Source organism: Chiloscyllium plagiosum, chromosome 2 (assembly GCF_004010195.1).
Source record: "Chiloscyllium plagiosum isolate BGI_BamShark_2017 chromosome 2, ASM401019v2, whole genome shotgun sequence".
Lineage (NCBI taxonomy): Eukaryota > Metazoa > Chordata > Chondrichthyes > Orectolobiformes > Hemiscylliidae > Chiloscyllium > Chiloscyllium plagiosum.
Window position 1 is genome coordinate 146,220,170 of NC_057711.1, and position 27,841 is coordinate 146,248,010.

General features: G+C 41.7%; 1 protein-coding gene across 8 annotated transcripts in view; it reads right to left on the minus strand.

The window, feature by feature from the left end:
- Positions 1 to 27,841, minus strand: part of ugt2a5 (UDP glucuronosyltransferase 2 family, polypeptide A5) — a 106,712-nt gene that overhangs the window by 18,997 nt on the left and 59,874 nt on the right. For 5 of the 8 annotated variants that reach the window (XM_043720775.1, XM_043720751.1, XM_043720785.1 and 2 more), the window contains exons 2-3: positions 9,326 to 9,474; positions 5,879 to 6,010 (exon numbers count right to left, since the gene is read on the minus strand). In XM_043720775.1, coding sequence (XP_043576710.1) covers positions 5,879 to 6,010; positions 9,326 to 9,474 — 281 coding nt within the window. Of the gene's footprint in view, positions 1 to 5,878; positions 6,011 to 9,325; positions 9,475 to 12,144; positions 12,277 to 14,681; positions 15,309 to 15,951; positions 15,969 to 27,841 lie in introns of those variants that run through there. The other 3 variants (XM_043720806.1, XM_043720799.1, XM_043720793.1) reach the window with 3 other exon arrangements.

Sequence of the window (27,841 nt, forward strand, 5' to 3'; positions counted from 1 at the left end):
GCGGGGCGGGAGGGTGGGATGGGGATAGGTGGATGCAGGGAGGAGGTGATTGGTCAGTGGGAAGAGTGGAGTGGATAGGTGGGAAGGACGATGGACAGTTAAAGTCAAGTCAAGGGGGTGGGGCAGAGAGGGAGGGCTGGACTTGGGATGAGGTGGAGGTGGGAAGATTTGGAAGCTGGTGAATTCTAAGTTAAGGCCGTATGATTGTAAGCTGAGGAGGTGTAATATGAGGTGTTCTTCCTCCAGTTTGCATGTGGCCTTATTTTGACGGTGGTGGAGGCCCAGGATGGACATGTCATCGGAGGAGTGGGAGAGGGCGTTAAAACGGGTGGCACCCTTCCCACTGACTAATCACAATCACCTCCCACCTGCATCCATCTATCCCCATCCCACCCCCAGTGTCAGCCCCAGTCCCCTCCTCCTATTTATTTCTCAGCCCCCTTCCCCCCTCCTGAGTTCTGATGTAAGATTCTGACCTGAAACGTCGACTCCACTGCTCCTCTGATGCTGCTTGATCTGCTGTGCTTTTTCCAGCTCCACACTTTATCAACTGTACCTCAATGTGAACCTGAAGAGAATCGTGAACTAGGACTCCCAAGTCTTTCTTATTCATTCTGGATTTGGGCATCGCTGAATAGGCCAGGATTTATTGCCCTTCCCTATTTACCCCGAGGGCAGTCTGACCCTTTGTGCTTCAGATTTCCAAAACCATAACCAGTTTCAAAAACAGTCCATGCCTCTAATCTTCATTTCAAAGTGCATAACCTCACACTTTCACATATTATATTCCAACTGCTACTTCTTTGCCCGCTCTCCTAGCCTGTCCATGTCCTTCGGCAGCCTCCCTGTTTCCTCAACACTAACTGCTCCTCTACCTATCTTTTTGTCATCTGTAAACTTAGCAAAAATGCCCTCAGTTCCTTCGTCCAGATCATTAATGTATAAGGTGAATAATTCTGGTTCCAACACAGATCCCCGTGCAATTCTGCTAGTTACTGGCTGCCATCCTGAAAATGACCTCTATATTCCAAATCTCTGCTTTCTGCCCATCAGCCAATCCTCTATCCATGATAGTACCTTGTCCTAACATCTTCGACTCTTATCTTATTTAGCAGCTTCCTAGACAGCACCATGTCAAAAGCCTTCTGGAAATCCAAACAGATCAGATCTACTGGCTCTCATTTGTCTAACTTACTCATTACCTCCTTAAAGAATTCTAACAAATTTGCCAAGCATGACCAATCCTTGATGAAGCCATTATGACTCCGCCCTATTTTACCACACACTTCTAAGTACTCTGCAATCTCATCCCTAATAATAAATTCTAAAATCTCACCAATGACCAAGGTCAGTTTCCCGTCTTCTGCCCCCCTCTCTTAAACAGGGTGTTACATTAAATATTTTCCAGCCCTCCGAGACCCTCCTGAAAGATCACCATCAATGACTCCACAATCTTCTCAGCTGTCTCCTTTAGCACTCTGGCACGCAGACCATTTGGTTAGGTGATTTATGCGCTTTCAAAACTTGCAGTTTCCCCAGCACCTTCTCCTTACTGATGGCCACTGCACTCAATTCTGCCCATGATTCTTTTGAAGTTCTGGTATGTTGCTGGTGTCTTTAACCATGAAAACTGTTGCAAAACACCTATTCAGTTCCTTCGCCATTTTTTTGTTCACCACTACTACTTCTCCAGTCTCATTTTTCAATGGTCCAATGTCCATTCTTGCCTCTCTTTTACCTTTCATAGGATCTAAAAAATTCTTGCAATCTTCTTTTATATTACTAGGTAACTTACCCTCATATTTCATCTTCTCCCCACCATTGCTGATTTTGTAGTTTCCTCTGCTGGTTTTTGAAGGTGTCCCAATCCTCTGACTTCCCACTAATCTTCAGCACACTGTAAACTTTCTCTTTTGCTCTTCTGCTGTTCCTAACTTCCCTTGTCAGCCATGGTTACCTCGTCTTCTCTTTGTACATTTCTTCTTTCTTGGGATGAATTTCCACTGTGCCTCCCAAATTATCCTCATAAACTTCTGCTGCTCCACTGTCATTCCTGCGAGGGTCCCCTTCCAATCAACTCTGGCCAGCACCTCCTTCGTATCTATGTAGTTACTATTACTCAATTGTTATACTGTTACATCTGATGCCAGCTTCTCGTGAAAGCTACAAACTAAACTACAAGTGATATTAAATGCTTACTTTTAGGTTAAGCTGAATGCTGAAACAAACAATATCTGTAACTGCACTGATAACCAGGCAAGAATATTGGGAGGTGTGTGACCTAGTGATTACCCTGGAATGTTGAGTGACTTAACACTGCCCATTCTTTTAAATAATCAATCCCCTTTGATAAGATCAAGGCTTATACACTTAATGGTAAGGTCCTGGGGAGTACTGCTGAACAAAGAAACCTTGGAGTGTAGATTCATAGTTCCTTGAAAGTGGAGTTACAGGTGGATAGGATAATGAAGGCAGCGTTTGGTATGCTTGCCTTCATTGGTCAGTGCTTTGAGTATAGGAGTTGGGAGGTCATGTTGCAACTGTACAGGACATTGGTTAGGCCACTAGTGCAACATTGCTTTCAGTTCTGGTCTCCCTGCTATAGGAAGCATGTTGTGAATCTTGAAAGTTTTCAGAAAAGATTTACAAGGATGTTGCCAAGGTTGGGGCATTTCACTGGAGTGTTGGGGGCTGAGGGGGTGACCTTACAGAGATTTATAAAATCATGAGAGGCATGGATAAGGCAAATAGACGAAGTCTTTTCCCAGCAGTGGGAGAGTCCAATATGAGAAGGTATAGGTGTAAGGTGAGAGGGGAAAGATTTAAAGGGATCTAAGGGGTAACTTTTTCACACAAAGGGTTGTGCGTGTATGGAATAAGCTGCCAAAGGAAGTGGTGGAGGCTGGTACAATTACAACATTTAAAAGGCATCTGGATGGGTATATGAATAGGAAAGGTTTAGAGGGATATGAGTCAACTGCTAGCAAATGGGACTAGATTTAGGCTATCTGATCGGCATGGACGAGTTGGACTGAAGGGTCTGTTTCCGTGCTAAATACCTCTATGACTGTATGACCCTCTGACTAGATATTCACAATGACAATGAAGCCAGGCAAAAAGCCTGGTTTGAAAACAATGAAAATTGGTGAAAAGAATTTAAGCTATTAACTGAATTAGTAAAAATGAATGCTGATTGTTACTTTATTCATTTCGCTCAGAATTAACGTTTCAAATTATAACCATGTGAAGGAGGCTTTTAGACAATGGATAACAATTCTTAGAAATGGTGCTTCAGAGTCATACAGCACGCAAACAGATCCTTCAGTTCAACTCATCCATGCTGACCAGGTTTGTTGCAAATAGTTGGAATCCATGTGTAATAACTTGTAATACCAACTCAAATTGGTTGGTTTTCATCTGAGTACTAAACTTACATTGGCTAAAGGACACTCTCTTGGCTTCAGCTATTACAAAAGCCTTGCTAATGCTTGATAATCTTGAAACACTAATTCTGCTTTCTCTCCCCATAGATGCTGCCAGACCTGCTGAGTTTCGCCATCAATTTCTGTTTTTGTTTCAGTTGGAGTCATAGATTCATAGAGATGTATAGCACGGAAACAGACCCTTCGGTCCAACCCGTACATGCTGACCAGATATCCCAACCCAATCTAGTCCCACCTGCCAGCACTTGGCCCATATCCCTCTAAACCTATTCCTTTACCCTTCCAAATGCCTTTTAAATGTTGCAATTGTATTAGCATCCACCACTTCCTCTGGAAGCTCATTCCATACACGTAACACCCTCTGCGTGAAAAGTTGCCCCTTAGGTCTCTGTTATATCTTTCCCCTCTCACCCTAAACCTCTGCCCTCTAGTTCTGGATTCCTCCACCCCAGGGAAAATACTTTGTTTATTTATCCTATCCATGCGCATCATGATTTTGTAAACCTCATTAAGATCACCCCTCAGCCTCCGACGCTCCAGGGAAAACAGCTCCAGCTTGTTCAGCCTCTCCCTATAGCTCAAATCCTCCAACCCTGGCAATATCCTTGTAAATCTTTTCTGAACCCTTTCAAGTTTCATAATATCTTTCCGATAGGAAGGAGACCAGAATTGCACGCAATGTTCCAACAGTGGCCTAACCATTGTCCTGTACAGCCGCAGAATGACCTCCCAACTCCTGTACTCAATACTCTGACCAATAAAGGAAAGCATACTAACCGCCTTCTTCACTATCCTATCTACCTGCGACTCCACTTTCAAGGAGCTATGAACCTGCACTTCAAGGTCTCTTTGTTCAGCAACACTCTCTAGGACCTTACCATTAAGTGTATTAAGTCCTGCTAAGATTTGTTTTCCCAAAATGCAGCACTTCGCATTTATCTGAATTAAACTCCATCTGCCACTTTTCAGCCCATTGGCCCATCTGATCAAGATCCTGTTGTAATCTGAGGTAACCTTCTTCGCTGTCCACTACACCTCCAATTTTGGTGTCATCCACAAACTTACTAACTATACCTCTTATGCTCACATCCAAATCATTTATATAAATGACGAAAAGTAGTGGACCCAGCACCTATCCTTGTGGTATTCCACTGGTCACATGCCTCCAGTCTGAAAAACAACCCTCCAACACTACCCTCTGTCTTCTACTTTTGAGCCAATTCTGTATCCAAATGGCTAGTTCTCCCTGTATTCCGTGAGATCTAACTTCGCTAACCAATCTCCCATGGGGAACCTTATCAAACACCTTACTGAACTCCTCATCTACTGCTCTGCCCTCATCAATCCTCCTTGTTACTTCTTCAAAAAACTCAATCAAGTTTGTGAGACATGATTTCCCATGCACAAAGCCATGCTGACTATCCCTAATCAGTCCTTGCCTTTCCCTCCAACAACTTGCCCACTACCGACGTCAGGCTCACTGGTCTATAGTTCCCTGGCTTGTCCTTACCACCCTTCATGAACAGTGGCACCACATTAGCCAACCTCCAGTCTTGCGGCACCTCACCTGTGACTATCGATGATACAAATATCTCAGCAAGCGGCCCAGCAATCACTTGCCTAGCTTCCTAAAGAGTTCTAGGATACATCCAATCAGGTCCTGGAGATTTATCCACCTTTATGCGATTCAAGACATCCAGCACTTCCTCCTCTATAATATGGACATTTTTCAAGATATCACCATCTATTTCCCTACATTCTATATCTTCCATGTCCTTTTCTACAGTATGTTCAGTTCTCCAACATCTGCAGTTCTTTGTTTATTTCATAATTAAAACATTTCTACAAAAGAATGAATTACAGAAAAGAGTGAAACATTGCCATGGAGCCACAGGCCAGAAGCTCAATCCAGAAAATTTCAGAATTAGGGTTGGAAACAAAAGCTGGGTGTTAGCAGCTAACCATCATTCACTGTCATTACAGTCACAATGTGGACAAGTTTAACAAGAAACAAAAGAAGCTCATGCAGTTCTGGGTCACCACGAGAACCCTCTTGCCTATAGCATGTTAACTCAGGTTCAAGCCTACACCACCAACACCCCCCCCCCCCCCCACAAAAGAAAATACTGGTATCTATGGAGCAGACAACAATGTTCAATTAAAACGATAGCTATAACTGAACAATTAGACCTGCAACATTTGCCCTTGTTGTCTGGAAGTGCATGCCTTGAGCTTGACAAGTTTTGAAAGTGGAGCTGAGGAAGAATCACAAATACCAACACTTGTCCTGTTCCTTTGTCTTGTTGTCTTATAGAGCACATACTGTAGATGCGTGTCAAGCAAAACATTACCTTTCTCATAAAGGAAAATGCAATATACTGAAAGTGGCAAAACCACATGTAAATGCACGTACAGAGTTTGTAAAGCGAGCCAACCTTTTGTGGAATTTCTCCCAGTGCTTCAGCAATTATGTTAGCTTTCTCAGCCGTAAGGTTCTTAACCAACGAGCCCAGCGAAAAGATCACAATGCCGTGCTCTCCCGAACTCTGAACAAATTCTTCCAATTCCTGTGAAGCAAAAAGGGATTAGGCCCCAAATTTTCATGGAGATGGAAAAGATTTGTGAATGAACCAAAATGGTGCCAGAGACCAGCTGAGATCAGGTACTTCTTTGGTATTGTTAAGAATAAACATAAAAAGTATACAAGAACTGTGTTAGGAACAACCTGTCAAGTCTTCAAATCCTCTCATTTTTAAATTTTGAGTTAAAAAAGGCTGCAGTGATAAAAAATAAATTCCAGTGGACTCTATGAACAAACACATTGATTTGGATCCCGTTTACCACCTCCTGAGAAAAAAAACAGGAGGTGACACCGCTATAGGAAATGATGTCACCACAGGAAATGACATCACCAACCCAAGGAAACTAAAACATATATATAAAAAGTGGGCTAAATCACCAGTGCTTCATTCGGAGGCTCACTGAAGATGTTACCTAGAATGGTGTGAAACGTTTGAAAGCGAACCTTCCAGCTCAGCGAGCAAACCTACATACAAAAATAAATGTTTACAATTTCTGTAGCTGTTTCCTCCCATAGGCCTCATGGTGATTATTAAAGTATTAGTACTCCTAGACTGCCTCCACAACCGATCAGTATCACATGGGGGTTGGGGTTGTTGCTTTCACATTAGGTTTGATTAACTGTTCCAAATGGATATGAAATTGTCTTTCATGTTAGGCCATGGATACAAGTTTTTTCTTTGAAATTCAAGGAATCTGAATATATTGAAAGAACCTTTATCAATGAATTCTTTTTAAGAGTGAAGATGATAATATATACTTTATTTTTCATTTTAATGTGGTTCCTGAGGCCTACTTGTGGTGGATACTGGGTGATCTAAGGGAATTAATTGACAGGAGTTCAAATTAATTTGGTATAGGGCAATAAAGGACCATGGGTGTGGACTAAGGTTGCCATGGAAAGTGGGGGTCATGAGTGGGTGTGAATGGAGCACAGGATGTGTGTGAGGGAATAAGGGATGAGGACTTGACTGACTTTACTATAACTGGAATAAAGTCCCAGAACACCAATGTGGGCCTTTTAAACAGCCCACTACTCATGCAGAATTCCATACTATTTCTGTGAACAGTGGACCTGATTCCAGATGCATTACCACATGCAGAATGAAAGCTCAACCATTTCAGGCAGTTTCTTCTGAGGTGGACTGACTCTGTCTACCCAATGTGGGAGCAAAGATTCAGGCCATTTTATCTAATTAATTGAGCCTGGTGTTTGCATTGGTTATCAAATTATATTGAAAATGGCCATTTTTTAAACAGGATTCTGCTATTTTAATGTTCAAAGAGCACAAGACAGGTGGGAGAGAAAAAACAGACAAGGAATTACTAGGATCACATTTCTGATTTCTCATTAAAATACAGATTGGACAAAGACCATTTCTAGATACGTAGCAGTGAGTTAAACACATTACCATATCTTCCCTCAACGTGTCAACGTGCTAATTCTACTACTAAGCCTTTTATAATCTGTACACTGCTGACATTCTATTAAGTATTGTTTCCTGTGTCTTATAATTTTTAATTCTTAAAAATGTTTTTTTTAAAAGTTGCACTGACTGTAACATCTGGGACCCAGTCACTTGACCCAGAAATTAACACGTGTGATAATTCAGTGGTTTACTTTCACAAAGTGCACAGAGTGCAAATGAAATTAAGTGTACCATTCTTATGTAACATTCCTTGGAATAAAACATATCAAGGTATTTTAGTTCACATCTTATTCATAGCAATATTTTAATTTCAAGATGGGCACATCAGACAAAATATCCAAAAGTGAAAAGATTACATGAAGAATGAATAATACAAGTGATACAATGGCTAATGTATTGATGGTATAGAATCGCTTGTGACATAAACTGAGTTACTACAAAGTATCCTTCTTTTTGCTAAACATCTTCCTTTCATTGAGTTCAGAGAGAGAGTACAAAGGGAGTAAATGGCCTTGATGGGTATCGTTACATTCCAAGGATGAAAATATACAACACAAAATGTTTACTCTTTGCTTAGAATCAGAACATAGTGGTTCAAGTTTTGAAAGACATGTTGGATCACTTACATCTCATTTTATAGTAAAAGCAGATTCCATAGAACGTTGGAACAGTATTGATGGCAAAATCAAGGAATCATGGCTAAACATCAATACTGGACAGTATCAAATCCAAGAGGAGAAAGTGAGGTCTGCAGATGCTGGAGAATTTCCTGAAGAAGGGCTTATGCCCGAAACGTCGATTCTCCTGTTCCCTGGATGCTGTCTGACCTGCTGCGCTGTTCCAGCAACACATTTTCAGCAGTATCAAATCCAAGTCATGTTTGAAAGTTTGGAGTGTGGGGCAGATGAATGTGAGATAATTTATCTATAATATATACTCAACCATAGTATGTGCTGCAAAAATTAGAATGGTAGAAGAGGGCACCTTTTAGCAAATAGAGTGGACTGTTAATTAAATTCAAGTTGAACTGAAGACCATATAGGACCTCAAAAGTGAAAGCTAGCTATATGTTCACTTCAAAAATACTTAATTGTGAAATGCTTTCAGGTATCCTCAAGTAATAAAAGAATTATACAAAAATGAGCCTAGAACTAGACAGTCGGAACTCAGACATATTAAAAAGTTATTCCCAAATGCTCTTCTCAACAAAGGATTGATTGTCATCCACCCATCAGAGAGATAATGGGGAGCTGCCTCAGAACTTTACTGTGTTAGATAAGACTATCACTGCACTTCTTAAGATGGCTGAACAAGTCACTCCCGGAAAGGCAAAGTCTGCTTCAAGTGAAGCTTCCCTCATTATGCAGAATGACTCTGCTGACTTGTTCACAGGGTTTGCGTCTGCTTTGGATTTTTGGAACACAGTCAGGAAAATTCTTGCCTACTGCTGGCGTTTCCAGTTGCACAGCCAGCATTTTTGTTCTTGTCAAATATGCCAAACCTGCTAGAGTTAGTGTAAATAAAGAAAGATTCACTGCCATTGGCTTGTGCACAGAATGACTGCATCCCTTAGGAAACGCAGAAGCTGAGTTTACCCAAATAAAATGGCCAATAGGCATCTACATTTCCGATTCAAGAGAAAGGAAAGCCCGCGATGAAGACATTGCCTTTCTAAAATGTGTGTTTCCTAAATAATGTGCGTAATGTACTCTGGTTATACCATAACTGGATGAAGTTACATGTTCTTGACAAAATGCTGGGTAATCAGTATCCAACTGCACCTTATGAAATCATCACATTGTTTTGCATCCTTTAATTTGTTGCTATTGGTCTGATTGTAAACAGTAGATTCTATTGTTTCCTCGGTCTTACCTGAGACAGGGGTTTTGCTGGATGACAATGAAGCCCTCCAACAAATACAAAGTTGGGAAGAAGGGGGCGGGGAAATTCAAAATCCCAATATGTCCGAATCAGCCAGATTTCAGCCTTGCCCATTGTTTCGCAGAATGTTGTTGGTTTACCTTTAAAAACAGAAGAAGAACAAACAGAACGTTATAACAATTAAGTGTGTAATACTGGAATTATTTTCCAGAGACTCATTATCAGTAACAATGTCTACAGTGAGATTAAATCATTTCAACTATTTTGTTCTTCATATCTCAATGCAGTTCGGTATTTTGCACATTGCTGTCTCAAAAATGGCAGCTATTGGACTCTATTGGGGAGGAAAATCTTCCCCAATTGAGAGGCATTGAAAAAGTGGTGGAAGATAATCGAATGGGTTGCTGTTGGAAGTCACCTGCCACCTTTCTACCACAGGAGTTAAGCTGTTGCAGCGAACCAATTGAAACCACCAAGTGGTCTTTGGGAAGTTTAAAATGACTGGTGTTATTAACTTTATTCCCTGCAGACGAGAACACTGATAACCTTCCCGATAGAGCAGCCAGCCTGCTGGGTTTGGCGGGGTTGGGGGAGATGATGTCAATAATCTTAACATCTCTAAGTACAGACTGAGGGTCTGTAGAGAAAATAACTTAGTCTGTCCACTGTCTTGCTCCATTGCAATAAATCCAAACACAAGTCTTGCAAGTGGAATTCTAATGGAGTGGGAGAATGGTAGGGGTCTTCTGCATTCATGAAACACAAATCCTTCTATTTCAGAACACCAATTCAGATGTACAATTTGATTGTAAGGAGTACTCTAGACTTCTCCTATCTAAATAATGAAGAAAATTATTCCTGTATATTACATTAAGCATTGACATTAAGAGTTAGAAAATCTTCCAAGCCACATTTTTCTCGAATCATTTAATTAACTTTGATAAAATCCCCATAGTTTCTATTATATGCATTCTTAAAAAAGATTTCAGTAAGATTTATTCAGATTCCAGGAAAATTTATGACAGCATGATTCAATTCCTTGACAATTAGATCCAGAAGAAAGAGACAAACAACAGACAAGCTCATCCCCGATCCCAATTCCATCAAGGTGTAAAAGAAAATCAGAAAACAAGCATAATTAGAATTGTTAAAGTCTTTAGACCAAACCTAAATTAAATAGAAGTTGAGATTTTTCTCCTTAAGGCAGTGAAAATTAATGGGAAATTCAACAGAAATGTTCAAAATACTGAACGATTGTGATACCATAAATAGGAAGAAACCATTCCAACTGGCAGGATTGCTGGCAGAGGACACAGAATGAGCATACCGGTAATTCTCCATAGTTGTGTTCCAGCAAAACCTCGCTTATTAGAAAATCGCTTAATAGAAATAATGGGGCTGATGGGAAAAGAGGGGTTAAGGGCAGATCAGTAAAAAATATCACTCATGCTCACTCAAAAATCACCCAAAGTCTAACGTAAAGTATAACAGCCTGAATGAAGGATGAAATCATACTTCTTAAAGAAACAAAATTACACAGAGTATATTTAAGAAGATGTAAGAAAGCTGCTCTCTGTATATCAGAAGTTGACACTGGTGCATGCGCGGAGTGGCATGGCAAGCAACTCTGAAATAGCGCATGCACTTGTCAGCACAAAGATTGGCGTGACCATTGCACACGCGCCGGACATCCAAGAATCCCGGTGCATCTTTGGGACAGTGCAGAGATTTCGCTGGAGGACATTGGTGTGCACGCAGAACGAAATGCATGAACCGAGGGAGCTTGGTGACCAATCGTACCTATGTAAATAGGCTGTAGTGGTCCACTGACCACATGAGTTTGAAATTGAAATGCTGACAGTGTTGAAGGTACCAAAATACAATCTTCTGGCATGTTTTGTTCTATCCTACAAGGTCACTACATAACCTTTGAAAGCAAGAATCCTGATTGATTTCTGCCATCACTACTGCACATTTTGCCATTAACCAATCTGACCTATTTCCTCTTAGTCTTGATTCATTCCCGACTCCAAATACTTGGCAATTTTTCTTTAAATGCATGTTACAATCTTATCTGCCTTGACTATATTTTAGTAGAGACAAAAGAAACTGCAGATGCTGGAATCCAAGGTAGACAAGCGGGAGGCTAGAAGAACACAGCAAGCCAGGCAGTGGAAAAATCAACATTTTGGATTTGCCCCTTCTTCAGGACCTGAAACATTGACCTCTCCACCTCCTGATGCTGCCTGGCTTGCTGTGTTCTTCTAGCCTCCTGCTTGTCTACCTTGACTACATTCTACAGCAAAGCATTACTGCTTCAACAATTCTTCGCATACAGGAATCTCTATTAAACATTCACTTTATTCTCAGTGATTATTTTCAATTGCTCGTTCTTTATCACACTCAGAACTCATCATCCAAAACAATAGAAATAAGTCTTTATATTTCAAAACTCTGTATAACATTAAAACTCTTCTCAACCACAGTGGTTTTAGAAGGGGGGGGGGGGGTGTTCTTTAGGGAAAATGTCATGACATTGAAAAGTGTACAGAACAGAATCCTTTGATGGCTCCAAGAATGTGGAACTTATTTAACCTATTTTTCTAATCAAACTGTTCAGAGATGTTATTACACACATCTGGAGCTGACGGGATTTGAACCGCGCCTCACAGTCTTGGGTAGGGACTCTACCTCTGCACCCCTTTTAAACTTCACCAGCTGCCAGACATGACACAGCAAGGATCCATTTCAAAAACTTCTCCAGCTTAAGCAACAACCATTTCCCGTAACTCCATTTCCTGTTCATTTACCAGTGCTGCGCTGTTATACGTCTTCATTTGCTTCACTTCGTCTGATTGCAAAATCTTACAAAGATCAGGACATAACAAAACTTTCTGTTACACGGAAAGCCTGATTATCATAGAACACAGTCTGCCTAGAAAGACTCCTCCACACTTCCATCTTACAGTGTGTTGCTTCCATACAATTCCGAATAATAAAAGTGCGAGCATTCACCAGACACGGGGGCTCCCACATGCACAGTAGAATTACAAACCGGAAACCCACTACGCAGATTCTGAAACACAGTGCCCCTGAAGTTTATTTGGATTTGCTTAATCTTAACATCACTGCGTACAGACTGAGCGTGTGTAAAGAAGAAAATAGCTTAGTCTGACCACTGTCTTGTTCCCTTGCAATAAATCCTAACATAAGCCTCGCACGTGGAATTATGATGGAGTAGGAGAATGGTAGGGGTCTTCAGCATTCATGAAACACAAATCCTTCCATTTCAGAACAACAAATCACACGGACAATTTGATTGCAAGGAGTGCTCTAGACTTTTCCTATCTAAATAATGAAGAAAAAAAGTATTCCTGTATATTACATTAAGCATTGACATTAAGAGTTAGAAAATCTTCCAAGCCAGATTTTTCTTTAATCATTTACCTAACTTTGGTAAAATCCCTGTACAAGACAGCTTCTATTCTATGCATTCTTAAAAAAAAGATTTCAGGATAATGTATTCAGATTCCAGAGAAATTTATGACAGCATGTTTCAATTCCTCAGCAATTAGGTCCAGAAGAAAGAGACATACAACAGACAAACTCATCCCTGATCCCAATTTCCTCCAATTGCAAAACAAAATCAGAAAACAATTCATTGTTGTATGATTTGAATTGTTCAAGTCTTTAGACCACACGTAAATTAAAGTACAAGTTGAGATTTTTCTCCTTAAGGCAGTGAAGGTTAATGGGAAATTCAACAGAAATGTTAAAAATACTGAACGATTGTGATACCATAAATAGGAAGAAACCATTCCAACTGGCAGGATTGCTGGCAGAGGACACAGAATGAGCATACAGGTAATGCTCCTGTAACGCCATAGTTGCGTTCCAGCAAAACCTCGCTTAATAGAAATAATGGGGCCGATGGGAAAAGCGGGGTTAAGGGCAGATGAGTAAAAAATATCACTCATGCTCACTCAAAAATCACCCAAAAGTCTAACATAAAGTATAACCCACAGCCTGAATGACGGATGAAATCATAGAAACAAAAGAAATGAAATTAAATTTGTCGAGTACATTTTAAAGGATGTAAGAAAGCTGCTGTCTGTACAGTGCCTCTCACAGAACGCTGGTCTGTCAGTAGCTGACACCGGAGTCTAGATTAGAGTGGTGCTGGAAAAGCACAGCAGGTCAGGCAGCATCTGAGGAGCAGGAAAATTGACGTTTCGGGCAAAAGCCCTTCATCAGGAATAAAGGATGAAGGGCTTTTGCTGATGAAGGGCTTTTGCCCGAAACGTCGATTTTCCTGCTCCTCGGATGCTGCCTGACCTGCTGTGCTTTTACAGCACCACTCTAATCTGGACTCTGGTTTCCAGCATCTTGCAGTCCTTGTTTTTCCTTAGGAGCTGACACCGGTGCATGTGCAGGATGGCACGAAAACCGGCTCCGACAATGCGCATGCGCCAGACAGCATAAAGATCAGCGCTACCATTGCGCACGCGCCGAATGACTAAGAATTCCAGGTAAAAACAATGACTGCAGATGCTGGAAACCAGATTCTGGATCAATGGTGCTGGAAGAGCACAGCAGTTCAGGCAGCATCCGAGGAGATTCAGCAAAATCGATGTTTCGGGCAAAAGCCCTTCATCAAGAATTCCAGTGCAGGCGAGGGACCGTGTGACTGGCGCGTGCGCAGAACGAAGTGCACGGACCGAGGGAGTTTGGTGACCAATCATGCCTATGTAATGGAGCTGTAGTGGCCCATTGATCAGGAGTTTGAAATTGAAATGCTGACAGTGTTGAGGATACCAATATTCAGTCTTTTGGCATGTTCTATCCTACAATGCCACTATATAACCTTTGAAAGTAAGAATCCTGATTGATTTCTGCCATCACTACTGCACAAGCACTGACGCTGATTCGTAAATGCCAGCCATCCACTTTTTAAGCTAAAAGTGGCAAAACATAATCTTTATACTGTCCAAGATGCTTTAGCATTCCTGGCCCATTGTGACTGGCTGTTGAAGTGCCATCATCCATAATTTTATGCTTTCTTAGCAATAGAAGCTGAACTTTTATTAGCTGCAGCATTTTTCCACATAATAACTGTTATTCTCATGGTTTGAAAGTCCTTTTGCACTTCTTGAGAATGTGAAAAGTACTTGCAATTCTATGGGCATGCAGGTTCCTGTAGTGCACAGTCCATTGTTCGAATCCTTTCTAATTATTCTTCTTGTTGAGATCTTTCAATTGACAGAGGGTGTATGCACACACATACGCCATGGAATAAACTGAAATTTCAATACATTTTGCTCTAGTAAGAGATAATATTCAAACTCACCTAAAGCTTCACTGTAATACGCATCCCAGTCATGCCAAAACCATTCGTTCATCAGTGAATATAACTGCATATAAAGAATATTTTGAAATCTCTCGGTAAAAGTCATCTTATCAGAAAGTTCAGACATAACAACTGGTACATAGGAAGGAGGAGCTGGCAGTTGTCCACAGAACCTCTCCATTGAAGATGCAAGGGAGAATCTCAGAGTGAAGATGAATGGAATTCCCAGTTTCATAGCCAGAAGATCACCACAAGGATTTATAGGGTCAGTTAGCAGAACTTTAAACTTTGTTTCTTTCAGTCTTTGCAGCAGTTTGTAGTTCTTTATTATTCCATCACAAATCTGTCTGTTCAATTCAGTTCCTGTTCTGATCATTTCTGTGAATCTTCTGTATATATCTCCGTAGGATAAAATGGCTTTTTCATAAATCCAGAAATGCAGTATGTCATTAAAGAATTCTTTGTATCTGTCACGGGTAAACGGTACATCAAATACTTCAAACATTATGGACGAGGGCTCAGAGTAGTTGATGTAAACTGTGGACGCATGCACAGTCACAGTTACGTTATGACCCTTCTCGATCAGCTCTTCAATGACAGGTTTTAAATTAATCCAGTGACTGCCTTCTGAAGGCCAGATCAACACATTTTCACCGGTAACCCACCGGAAAGACAGTAACATTACAAACAGGCAAACCGGCTGCATCGTGCCCAATTACAAGAGTGTATGGTCATAAAACAACACTGACTTCTCATTTATATAAGTATGCCGTATTGCTCCTTTTAGTATGAGTCAGAGCAAATCAATTAATGAGAGAGAAAGTTCAAATGTTGCGTGACAAAGCGACAGTAACATTAAAATCCAGGACTGGATCCAGAACATAACTTTATTTCATCTCATGAAGTGGAACTGAGTTCTTTAAAGCGTAATCTCTGGTGTGAATTTTGAATGGTGTGTGGAAATATAAAATGTATGAAGAAAGAAAGTTTGCATTTATATTACATCTTTCATAATCTTAGGAGGTTCCATATGAAAGACTATTAATTAAATACAGACCTGGGGAAACTCAGGAAATGTGCAAATATGAAAAATCAAGATTTACAGTATTCATATGCAATTCCCTGACCTTATTCAAGACAAAGCACTTCAGAACCAATCAAGTAGCTTTCACCTACTGCTCAAACATCGAATCTGTTGTTTGTCAATTAATAATAGACTGCTGCTGTCAATACTTTAATTATTTTTGAATAACATATGTGAATGACATACCTCCAGCATAAACAGGACTTGAAATCTGGCTTTCTGGCGCAGAGGTAACGACATCACTACTGTGTCACAAGATGCTCACTACCTCGACTCAAAAGGTGTTCAGGAGGCGAGAGAGAGGCAGGGAAAACTGTCAAACTCCAGAAAACCAGGCAGAACCCACTCCTGCTGCAGACAATGGAGATGGACGTGACAGAGGATCTCCAGGAGGTGAACAGCCAGCAAGTCTTATTCTCTTTCTTGGATAATCTTCTGGTCCAGGATCCGCACAATAGAGAAAGATGAAACATGCCAGTGTTTCTCCTTCCAAAAGGTGCACAAGGAGAGCTCTGTGCTCAGCAGCCTGAAGGAAGAGGATGGCTCGGAAACGTAATCTCAATCTGACAGCCTGAGGATCAGGAGAAAGTGAGGATTGCAGATGCTGGAGATCAGAGTTGAGAGTGTGGTGCTGGAAAAGCACAGCCGGTCAGGCAACATCCGAGGAGCAGAACAATCAACGTTTCAAGCGTAAGCTTTTCATCAGGAAAGCTCTTCATCGACTCTCTTGCTCCTCAGATGCTGCCTGACCGGCTGTGCTTTTCTAGCACCATACATTTTGATCCTGAAGATCGGCAAATCCTTTTATGCCAGACCATATGACTTGAAGCCCACAGACAGCCGTGGCCTCCCAGTCATTCCTGTCCTCTATCATGGAGGTCTTAGACGACAGCATGTGCGAGAGGCTGAACCAGCTGTTATCTCTGGATGACCTGACGAAGGGCCTCGATCCTTAGGAAAAGAATAAAACTCCCTGAAGCGATGGCTTACTGGCCAAGTTGTATTCGGCTCTGTGGGACTTGATTAGCCAGGACCTGCTAGAGGTGTAGGACAAAATACTTCTGTCAGGTAGCGTGTGCAAATCCATGAGGAAAGGTATCATGCCCCTCATCTATAAGCGGAAGTGGAAGAGGGAAGAAATTAGAAATTAGCCACCAATATCACTGCTGAATGCAGACCACAAAATCCTGTCTAAGATCATTGCCAACTGAGTCAGGTCTGCTCTGGGATTGGGGATTCATTCCAACCAAAACTGTGCTCTACTGGACAAGACAATCTACAAGAGCATTGTGTTCCTCAGGGATATGATTGTCTATATGCAAGATAGTGGGGTGGATGCTGTCTCATCAGTCTGGACCAGGAGAAGGCCTTTGACAGGATATTGCACACCTACATGTGGTATGTGGTCTCCAAAATGGGCTTTGTGGGAGGGAATCTGAAATTGAATCCAACTGCTCTACACTAACATCATTACTGCAGTGTCAATCAACAGGTGGGAATGAGATCTGGAGTCAGGCAGGGCTGCCCACTCTCTCCTGCCTTTTTTGTGTGTTGTATAGAGCCCTTTGCTGAGTCCATCAGGAAGGAAGTGAGCCCTGAGAGGGATGACTATTCCAGGCAGCAGAGGCCTGCAGACAAAAGCCTCCCTGTAAATGGTCAACATCAACACATTCTGCTCGGATCCACTGTCAGTGCGTAGACTCATGAACATCTGTGACCAGTTTGAAATGGCCTCAGAAGCCAAGGCAAATCGAGGCAAGAGCAAGGCTATGTACTTTGTGAACTGGGTTGATTGATCCTTTATTCCTTCACCATTAGGATGGATTACCGGAAAGTGCTGTGAATATGGTTCGGAGGGGTTGGAACATGCATAAAATCGTGGCAGGACTGCATTGCTCAAGGTGAACCCAAAACTGTTTTTTTGGAAGACTTCTCTCTCTCGCTCTCTCTCTCTCCATTGTGGGTAAAAACTTGTTCATCAGGTGTGAGGCACTCTCTTTGTTGTTGTACATGGTACAGGTCTGGCCCAGCCCCTAAATTTGTGCTGTTTCAGTCACCCAAGACATCTCCCACCTCATCTGGAGGTCTAAGATGGACCATGTCTGCAGGGACTCCATATACAAAACTATAAATAAGCCAGGGAAAAGAACCCAACCTCATCCTCATTGGCAGTCTTTGTATGTGACTGCATCAAGCTTTGTGTCGACCTTTGATGTCACCAAGTGTCACTACGTACTGAGATTCTACCAGTTCTCAGTGTTGTGAAGGATGGGACTAGCCTCATTGTCACAGAATGCTCCAAGTAGTTGGACCATTCTGTATCACCTGTCCCTCATAGAAAGATTTACAAAGAGAAACACCTTTGATCATAAGTCCATCAGCACGTGGTCAGCATGTAGTGTCCTTGACACCCTGTGGGAAAAGGAAAGGTGGTTCCTGTCGATTGTTCCCTGAACAGACTGTCAAAGTCATTTGGCAGAATGCCTCATCACCAGAACTTTCCAACAAGCACCAAGACATCACTCAGCTTGTGGTGAGAAGGGCACACCTGTGAGACCCTTTATGTACACGCAGTTGGTCTGCGCCACTGCACATGGCCCTTCAAGCAAGGTGACGTTGAGACTATCACACACCTCCTGGTGGAATGTGCCTTGGCAAGATAAGTCTGGAGAAAGATGCAGTGGTTTTTGTTGAGGTCCGGAACAGCTCCGTGACATGGGACTCTGTGCTCTATGGTTTGTTCCCTGGGACACACACTGACACAAACTTCAATTGCACCTGGAGGACGATCGACTCAATGAAAGATCCTATTTGGTCTGCCCGAAATGTATTGGTCTTCCAGAACAAGGAGTTGACCTCAACCAAGTGTTGCAGTCTGTTACATTTCAAGGTCCAGGACTGTGTGTTGAGGAACGCACTAAAGCTTGGGGCAGCTGCCGCCAAGGCACAGTGGGGAAAGGCCCCACTGTCTGAAGTCTTCCTGCTGAAGATAAATGGGGGTCCGTTCAGTTATTGGACCCTTCTAGTGACTCAAATATATGTAAATATTGGTATTGTACGTATAAGAGAGGTCTTTAATTTTTTGGATAGAGTCAAAGTCCAGTATTTTGATTCTTTACTTGATACGCAACTGTACAGAACTGAACTGCATTTGTGACTGTGTATACATATACAAATAGATTTTTTAATGAATAAAGTATACTATGAATAAAGATTAAAGCCTATATTCTAGGTATTTTAAATAAACTTATGCACAACTCTGGAACAGATAGAACTTGAACCCAGGTCTCATGGCTCAGAAATAGGGACACTACCACTCCACCACAAGCACCCCTTTTGTCATCTTATAGAGGCCAGTACCATACTTTCATTAGTTTAATTTAAGTTGTACTAGTTGCTGTGGTGGAATTTAAATACTGTGTTATCCTGGGCATCCAGATTGCTAGTATAGTTATATCATCACAATGACACTGTGCTTCCTCGACCAACACTATAAGGTAATTTTAACCAACTTCTTCATATATGTTTTGACACACCTCCAAGGCAGGTAGCACTTGAACCCAACCCTATTAGCCCAGAGGTAGGGTCATTACCACTGTGCCAAAAGTGCATTTCAACCAATACTCCATATTGGTTCTCAGGGCCTGTTTGGCTAACAGTGGTCAAGGATGAATCTCTAGTGAGTCTTAACAAGAGTCTTTAACAGGTGAGGCTTATTGAATGATACCAATAGGTACAAGGTACTTTGACTAATTAAACGTAATTACTAAGACAATTAGGAACCAAGGATATCTTCCCCCCAAAAAAATCGGTGTTCACAATAGCTAAAGTAAGTTCATGAATTTTACTACTTTTACAATTATCAATATTACATGTCTCCCAAGACCTAATTTCACATAAACAGATTGATTGAAAAGCTTTTAGAATTACAAAGTGAATTTTAGCATTCACTTTGTAATTAGAAGATCAGACTTTGATTTGAGCAAGTTGCTTCTGACCTTCTCTGTATCATTTTTCCAGTGGAGGATATTTTATCTCTTGAGTGTCATTCATGGAGGTTGCTGCTTCTGCTCCTTCTTCCGTTACCCTATCTGGAGGATTCTTTTACTGTTGAATTCCCTTCTCAGAAAAATTCTTCCCTGAAAACTCATACTGCTGCCCTATCACATCACCTGGACACCTTTTAATCCCATGAAAGGTCATCGTTGAGGACGGTTGCATCGTGAAACATTTCTTGCAACATCTTGAAATTGTAGACCAAGCAATTTCTTTTTTTTTTACCATTTCCTGAATCTGTGGATGTTTGCCTGACTTACATAGAGTTCACGCAAACCTTTATTCTCAATCTGCTGATAAATCACTGCTGAAATATATAAGCGGTTCACTTCAACTGTTGAGTATGTTAGTTATCTTTGATGGTCCTTTGAGCATGCCTTCCTGCTGAATTGGACATTATTATATCCTCAGTCATGGTACTAAAGGATTACTGCTTCCTAGTATTGATAATTCTTCTTCGAAAAGGGTGGCACAGTGGCTCAGTGGTTAGCACTGCTGCCTCACAGTCCTAGAGAGCCGGATTCAATTCCAGCCTTGGGTGACTGACTGTGTGGAGTTTTCATGGTTCTCACTGTGACTGTGTGGGTTTCTGCTGGGAGCTCCAGTTTCCTCCCATAGTCCAAAGATGTGCAGATCAGGTGGATGGACCGTTCTAATTTCCCCCCTTGTGTCCAGGAATGTGCCAGCTTGGTGGGTTAGCCATGGGAAGTGCAGGGTTACAAAGATAGGGTGGGGGCTGGGATGCTGTTTGGAAGGTCGGTTAGACTCTATGGCCAATGGCCTCTTTCTCCACTGTTGGGATTCTATGAAAAATAAAGGACTAACTAGCTGCTCTTGTGTTACAGCCGGGTCTTCATCTGGCAACAAAGCTAAATCTGCTATATCAATTTCTTCACCAGATTGTTTTGCCATCTGAACAACTTCAGTTAAAGGTTCCTCAATGAGGTCAAGTGAGTCGCATTGCTCACTCTTGTTCTCAATATTTGCTATTTCTGGCAAACTTAGCTATACCACTCTTATAGTCACAATTTCCTCCCTGTTGACAGTACATAACAATACTCTCATGATAACGTAGAACCTATTGCCAACACCTTTTTTCTTTCTGGGTTCTGCCAGATGGTCTAGGAAGCCTAGAGAAATTTTCTATGTTATCCCTTGACCAGTTAGTCAGCAATGGTTTATTCCTGGACAACTTATTATTGCGAGACTGGTTGAACTCCTTTTGCTTCCTCAAAGATGTTGAGGTCAAGACATACCAGCAGGCTCAAGTCACATGACTGGTTGGTTGTGTTTATTATAAGTACATTGTCAGCTTTCATTTGCTCTTTGATTGCAGTGTTACATGTAGGATACCTTCAATCTTGAGAGTTATCCATGTATGGCTTTCCACTAATCTGCTGAGATCATTAGATAAATAGGGTTGGGTTCAAGTGCCTTTCAAATAAATTGTGATGTGGACGTGCCGGTGTTTGACTGGGGTGGACAAAGTTAAAAATCACACAACACCGGGTTAGAGTCCAACAGGTTTATTTGGAAGCACTAGCTTTTGGAGTGCCGCTCCTTCACTAGCTACCTGACAAAGGAGCAGTGCTCCAAAAGCTTGTACTTCCAAATAAACCTGTTGGACTATAACCTGGAGTTGTGTGATTTTTAACTTCAAAATAATTGCGTGCTCTCAGATTAAAATAATATGAAATGCTTGAGAAACATCTTCAAAAGCGTCTGTGCCTTATATATTTCAGCAAGTTGTAGCATCATCGGGTATATCCTATTGATTATAATAGTTTATTTATTGTCCAATTTGAGCTTAAAATTTAATTTTGAAGTAATTCTGTACTCTAAGAATTGATTTCTCCAATCCTGTTTTATTTTTGGTCCATCTCGGACATTAAATCTTGCGATGGTACCATTTCTCCTGCCACATTATTTTTTAATGTGATTATTATCATACATACATTCAAGTTGTTTTAAATTTGTTTCTCAAAACTGTTTGTAATCTATTGGCTTTTAAACTTGCAGTATAAATGCCATTTCATCTTCTGCCCAGCTGATTTAACAATTCTGCACTATAGCAATAGTACCTTCATGACCTTCTCTTACAAGCTTTACATTCTATTTTCGCAGCACTGTTATTTTTTTCTAAAAAAGCTTCTGATTCTGCATTATAGTGATGTTCTAGTATTTTACTTCTTCTAAAGCATTACATTCTGTTAAGTAGCAATACTGTATGGCCTACTGAGGATTTCCGCACCTTATTTTTATGATCACAATGGTGGCTTCCTGCCTCATGTGGCAAAATGGAAGTTTTTCGGTCTTCTGCAGCCAAGATGGAGATTTCCCATTTCGTAGACAAAGCTGACAGTTTCCTGCCTTTCACAGTCTAATACACAATGGACATATCTTTCCTTAACTTTTGCTTTAAACCTCTCTGACCACCGCTTTAATAAATCATTCCAATAAATGTGCAATTTAAATTATGCATCTCTTCATCTTTCTACAGTCTAGGAATCATTCTGTTTTCTTCTGTCTGAACCTGTTTTCTTAATGTTTTAGACTGAAGTTTTTTCACTTTAAATCTGCTCAACAGAGTTCTCAATGCTGCAGTCTTGGTATCAAATAATTTAACAGCCTTCACTTCATTACTATAGCCTCATACTGTCTGCTAGCAATGGCAGCAGTGCCCACTGTGACTGGTGAGTGCTCCTTTTTTAAACTTATATCCTTCTCACCCATTTTTTTTCATCTTTCCCAAAGTGATTTTAAACTTCAGTCAAGCTATTCAAACAATCATTTCTTAACTGAACCTTGCACTGGGAGTGCCTCTACAGATCCTTCTTCTCCAAAGACTATGTCACTGCTGACTGTGATTAATTGTTTTACTCTCTTACTAGCGCCCATTATCATTTCTGTACCTCTGAGATGAAGGTTTCAGCCTGGTGTGTTGGTTTTGCCCAGCCAATACTTTCACAGTTTCTACAGATGCTTGTCTGTTCAAACCCTTGCAGTATTCTTAAAGCAGTCATGGCTTTAAAGTTGTGAATTAACTTTTCACCTAAATATCTTTCTCCTGGGTCAAATGGATTTTTTCCACTGTTGTTACCTTAAGGTGTTTAAGCACAATCCCACCACTGACTACCATGCACTGAAGAACTAGCCACTATCAGTTAATGGTTGGGGAAGAGTGCTATCACCAATCCTCCTTTATACTCTTTCTGAAATGAACTCTAATGGGTTAAACAGTCCCGGATGGAGCATAACAGAAACAAAATCAAACTGTTCTGAGGAAGGGTCACCTGACCCAAAATGTGAACTCTAATTTCTCTTCACAGATGCTGCCAGACCTGTTGAGCTTTTCCAGCAACTTCTGTTTTTGTTTCTGATTTCCAGCATCTGCAGTTCTTTCAGATTTTTTTTAAAGTTTATGAAAATAAAGCAGAAACTTGTTAAAAATCAAATCAAGATAACATTATCCAGGGTGATGATGCACCCTAGTCTCTATGGTGTCCACCAGCCTCTGAAGGCCCAATCCTTCTCTCCATAACGCTTCTAAGGGCATGATTGGTGAACAGCGGTAACAGTCTTAAAAATAGAATGCAGCTTAATGCACGATAGCAGTAGATATTGGTTCGTTGTCTCATTAGACACAATCACTAAGACAATCGGGAAACAGGGATGACGTGTTTGACCCCATTGGGATTGTAAGCTTGACTCTTCTTTCTCCAAGACTGTGACAATTTACTCAGCAAGTTTCTCCCTCTAATGTCATGAAATAAATGACCAGAACATCTGTTCTAGATTTTGGTTGGGAGATTCTCTTCTAATTATGCTGTGGAATAATAGTGTTCACACAAGATCTCCTTTAAAGTCATATTCAAAAGCAAAACATTCAGCGGTGCAGCGCTCTCTCAGTACTTCACTAATGCTGTTTTGGATTATGTGCCCAACTCTCTGCAGTGGGAATTGAGCCCACAGGCTTCAGCCCAGAGACAAGTATGTGATCACAGAGTCATTGCTGACATTTAACCAGAGCATCAAAAATTCAACAACCCTCACATAACATTATCTCAGCAAAGCATAATGATTAAGTTAGAAGCCATATTCATTTTACAGCAACTGATCAGGACAGAAATAAAAATCAATTGTTCACTTCAACAAAAGTAATCAACAATTCTGTGACAATTTTTGTAAAAATGCCTTAAAATGTCCTCTCTGACACCCATCTACATTCATCTGGAAAGAAAATAAACAACTTTGAAGAAAAGATGGATTAAATCAATTGATATGCTGTTGCAAAGAACTCTAGGAACTTTCCTCCATCCAAGCCATATATCTCTTAGATGCTCATATTGACATTTTTATTTTTGAGTGCACAGGAAGATTAAATATTGAGTAGTCAAATGCTGAATACATTTGGTTTCTAGCCCTAAAATGATCTCTGTAGAACAAAATCATATAAGGTTTGCACATCAGAAGGAGGCCATTTAGCCTCAGGAGGAGTCTGGTGCTGGAAAAGCATAGCCAGTCAGGCAGCATCCAAGAAGCAGGAAAGTCGACATTTCGTGCATAAGCTCTTCATCGGGAATGAAGGAGCAGCCCATGGGAGTTGAGAGATAAATGGGATGGGGTGGGGCTGGGGGGAAGGTAGCTGAGGATGCGATAGGTGGTTGAAGTTGGGAATGATAGTTCTGAGAGGAGGGTGGGGCAGATAGGTGGGCAGGAAGATGGACAGTTAGGACAGGTCAAGAGGGTGGTGCTGAGTTGGAAGGTTGGATCTGGGATAAGGTGAGGGGAGGGGAAATGAGGAAACTGCTAAAATCCAGGGTGTGCTTGGAGGGTCCCAAGGCGTTCTTCCTCCAGGCATCAGGTGGTAAGGGTTTGGCAATGGAGGAGGCTTAGGACTTACATGTGTTCGGCCGGGGGATCCAAGATGGCAGCGATCTGAGGAGATCTGCCTTGCTGAGCTCTGCACACCAGTCCAGCAGCAATGATATTTTTACTACCACTCCCCCCCCCCCCCCCGCCACCTTTTTTTTGGAGAAAATCGATGTTAAATTTGAATCCATTTTGCGGTGGACCTTCGAGTGTCCAAACAACACGGGCAGGGAGTATTTTGTTTGGATAATTGATCGTTCGGGTGGCCAGAAACAAGCGGTAATCTGAGTGCCATTTGTTCAAGCATTTCTCGATGCATGCCATACTGCCGGTTAGCCAAGAGCTGCCGATTATTGAACATCTCTTGATTATCCAGCAATACATACCATAATGCCGTTTAACTGATAACTGAATGTTGGGTTGCCTGCTGCCGTTTTTGCAGGGCCTTGGGATCTTGTTCAGATGGTCCAGGATTTGGTTGGTTGATGTTCAGATAGTCGCGGTTCTACTGCAAATACATTTTGAGTGAGCGAGGATGGCGTAAGGACAACATACAGTCAAACCCCAACACATGGGTCACTCGCCAAAGGCAATGGGCGGGCCTGTAACTGCGACTGCAGATGCAGCTCCCTCGGCAGCCAAGAAAGAGACACCAGCGCAGCAGAATGCCGCTGAAGAACTCATGGCGATCCGAGGGATGGATCAAAGAGTTGACGGAAGACAATCGTACTCGGTTGGAGCCAATTTCGGTCATGCTACAAAAGCATGAGAAGGAGTAGGAAGGGCTCAGGAAGCAGGTTGAAGAGGTCGAGCGGCGGATCATGGCGTCGGATACAGACGTCATGTCCTTGGCGGGGCAGAGCCAGGCGCTCGAGAAACACTTCCGGGCCTTGACTGGACAGGTCAATGATCTGGAAAATCGAGGTAGAAGGAAACATATCCGGGTCGTTTGGCTGCTGGAGGGAGTGGAAGGTAGGCAGCTCACAAGCTTTTTTTGAAGACTAGCTGCCACAGTTTCCAGGCTGGGATGCCGAGGTGGACTGGGTGAAGTTTGACAGAGTCCTGGAATCTTCCAGAAGGATGGGGAAAGATCCACAGGCCCTGACTTATCAGGGAACTAAGATAATATTTTTCCGGGACTTTTCTGTGGCGGTGATCCCTAAAAGGAAATTGTTTGATGTTGTCAAGAAAAAACTAAGAGACTTTGATATTCATTATTCGATGAGCTACCCAGCGTGCTTCGTATTATTCACAAGGAGACGGCACGGTCATTTGACTCCTCGGAACAAGTGAAAATTTCTTGCACACTTTAAAATAATTCGGTCGGATTTATAGACACGGACAATAATGTTTGGTTTTATTTTCTCTTGCTATGTTTCTAGTAATGTTACCCCCTTCTTAGAGTAGTTGCTGTTGGTGTGTTTTTCTTTCTCTGATGAGGATTGGTGTTGGTATATCATTGGGGGTAGGTGAAGTGCTCATTATTTTGTCTGTTTCCTTCTATTACTTGGGTCTGGAGTGTGCCTCGAGCTGGAAAAGGGGAACAGAGATGTGCATAGGAGGTGAAAGCACCCTCTTTGCGCAGGGGGTAGATTTTCCCCATTAAGTGCCTTTTGCATTTTGCAGTTAGTTTAGTTTTTTTGATTTTTCATAAATAGACTCCACAAGTCTTCTTTTGTATCTGCTCAGCACACCGTAAGTCAAATTCCTCCTCTCAGTAGGTCAAAGGTGGTTGTAAAGGATCATGGCTAGCAGTGTTCTTAAATGGTGCACTGGAATATTAGAGAGATCCATTTGCCAGCTAAAAGGAAAAAGGCGTTGTCAAGCCTTAAAAAGGAGCAGGTAAATGTTGCCATGTTGCTGGAGACTCATCTTAATGACAAGGAACACTTGAAGTTACAGCAGGGCAGGTTTGATCAGGTGTTTTTCTCGTCCTTTAATACTAAGAGCAGGGGGTGGCCATACTTGCCTGGAAGAATCTTCCATTTAATTTAATAGATTGTGGTAAAGCTAAATATGGTCAGTTTATTATCCTTAAGGCCCTAATACATGGCAAGGAATACAGTATTTTGAATTTCTATTGTCCTCCCTTTAATCTCTGACTGATGCACAATCTAAGCTGATGGTCTTTGCATTGCATATTATTATGGTGGGGGGGGGGGAAGCTTTAATTGCCTTATGGATCCTGCGCTGGATAGAATACCTAAAGGCCCCCCAAAGCTTTCTCTACAACCTAAACAGGTGAGTGATCTACGTGTGCAACTGGGGTTGGTAGACGTTTGGAGACATCTCCACCCTAGAGACTTCACGTTCTTTTCTAATCCTTATGAGTGCCATACGAGGATTGATTTGTTTTTCCCTAACTCCTGCGGCTCTTCCAGATTTGGTAGTATCGTGTTCAATTGGGAATATTGCCTTCTCTGATCACAAAGGATTATATTTAGTGGTCGGGGTTAAGGGTAACGCAATGAGCTCACAATACTGGCGAATGGATCCCTTGATCCTCAAGTATAGCAAGTTTGTTGAGTACTTTTCTAGGGAATTTGAAGCATTTTCAGCCAGCAACAGCTAGTAATCCGTCCATTTTTTGGGAGACTGCTAAGGCCGATGCTAGAGGGATAATTATCTCATACTCGGATAGTCAGAAGCAACAGAAGGGAAAGCAGCAGCATCTGTTCGAGACACGATTGAAGACAGCAGAGATGGCATATTACAGTGGACCGTCAGTGATTAAGCTGCAGCAGATCACAGCCCTTCAATCCCCCTTAAACTCCATGCTTACACAAACAGCCAGGAAGGAACTTTCCTTTGTGAAGCAAAGGTTGTTTGAGCATGGTGATTGGCGGGGAAAATATTTGGCATATGTGGTTAGGAAGAAGACTGTCTCCCAATCTATTGCTTCTATTAGGGAAGGGTATGGGACTCTTACTTCTAAAAGATCAATGCAGCGTTTCTGAAGTTCTATTCTGAACTATATCATTCTGAATGTTGTGAGGATAGATGGGATAAAATGGAGCCTTTTTTTAGGAACTTGGATCTTCCTGGGGTGTTTGCTGCTCCATTATCAGACCAAGAGATACAGGAGATGGTGAGGCAACTTCAAAGTGGAAAGGCACCCTGCCCTGATGGTCTTCCCAGTGAATTTTAT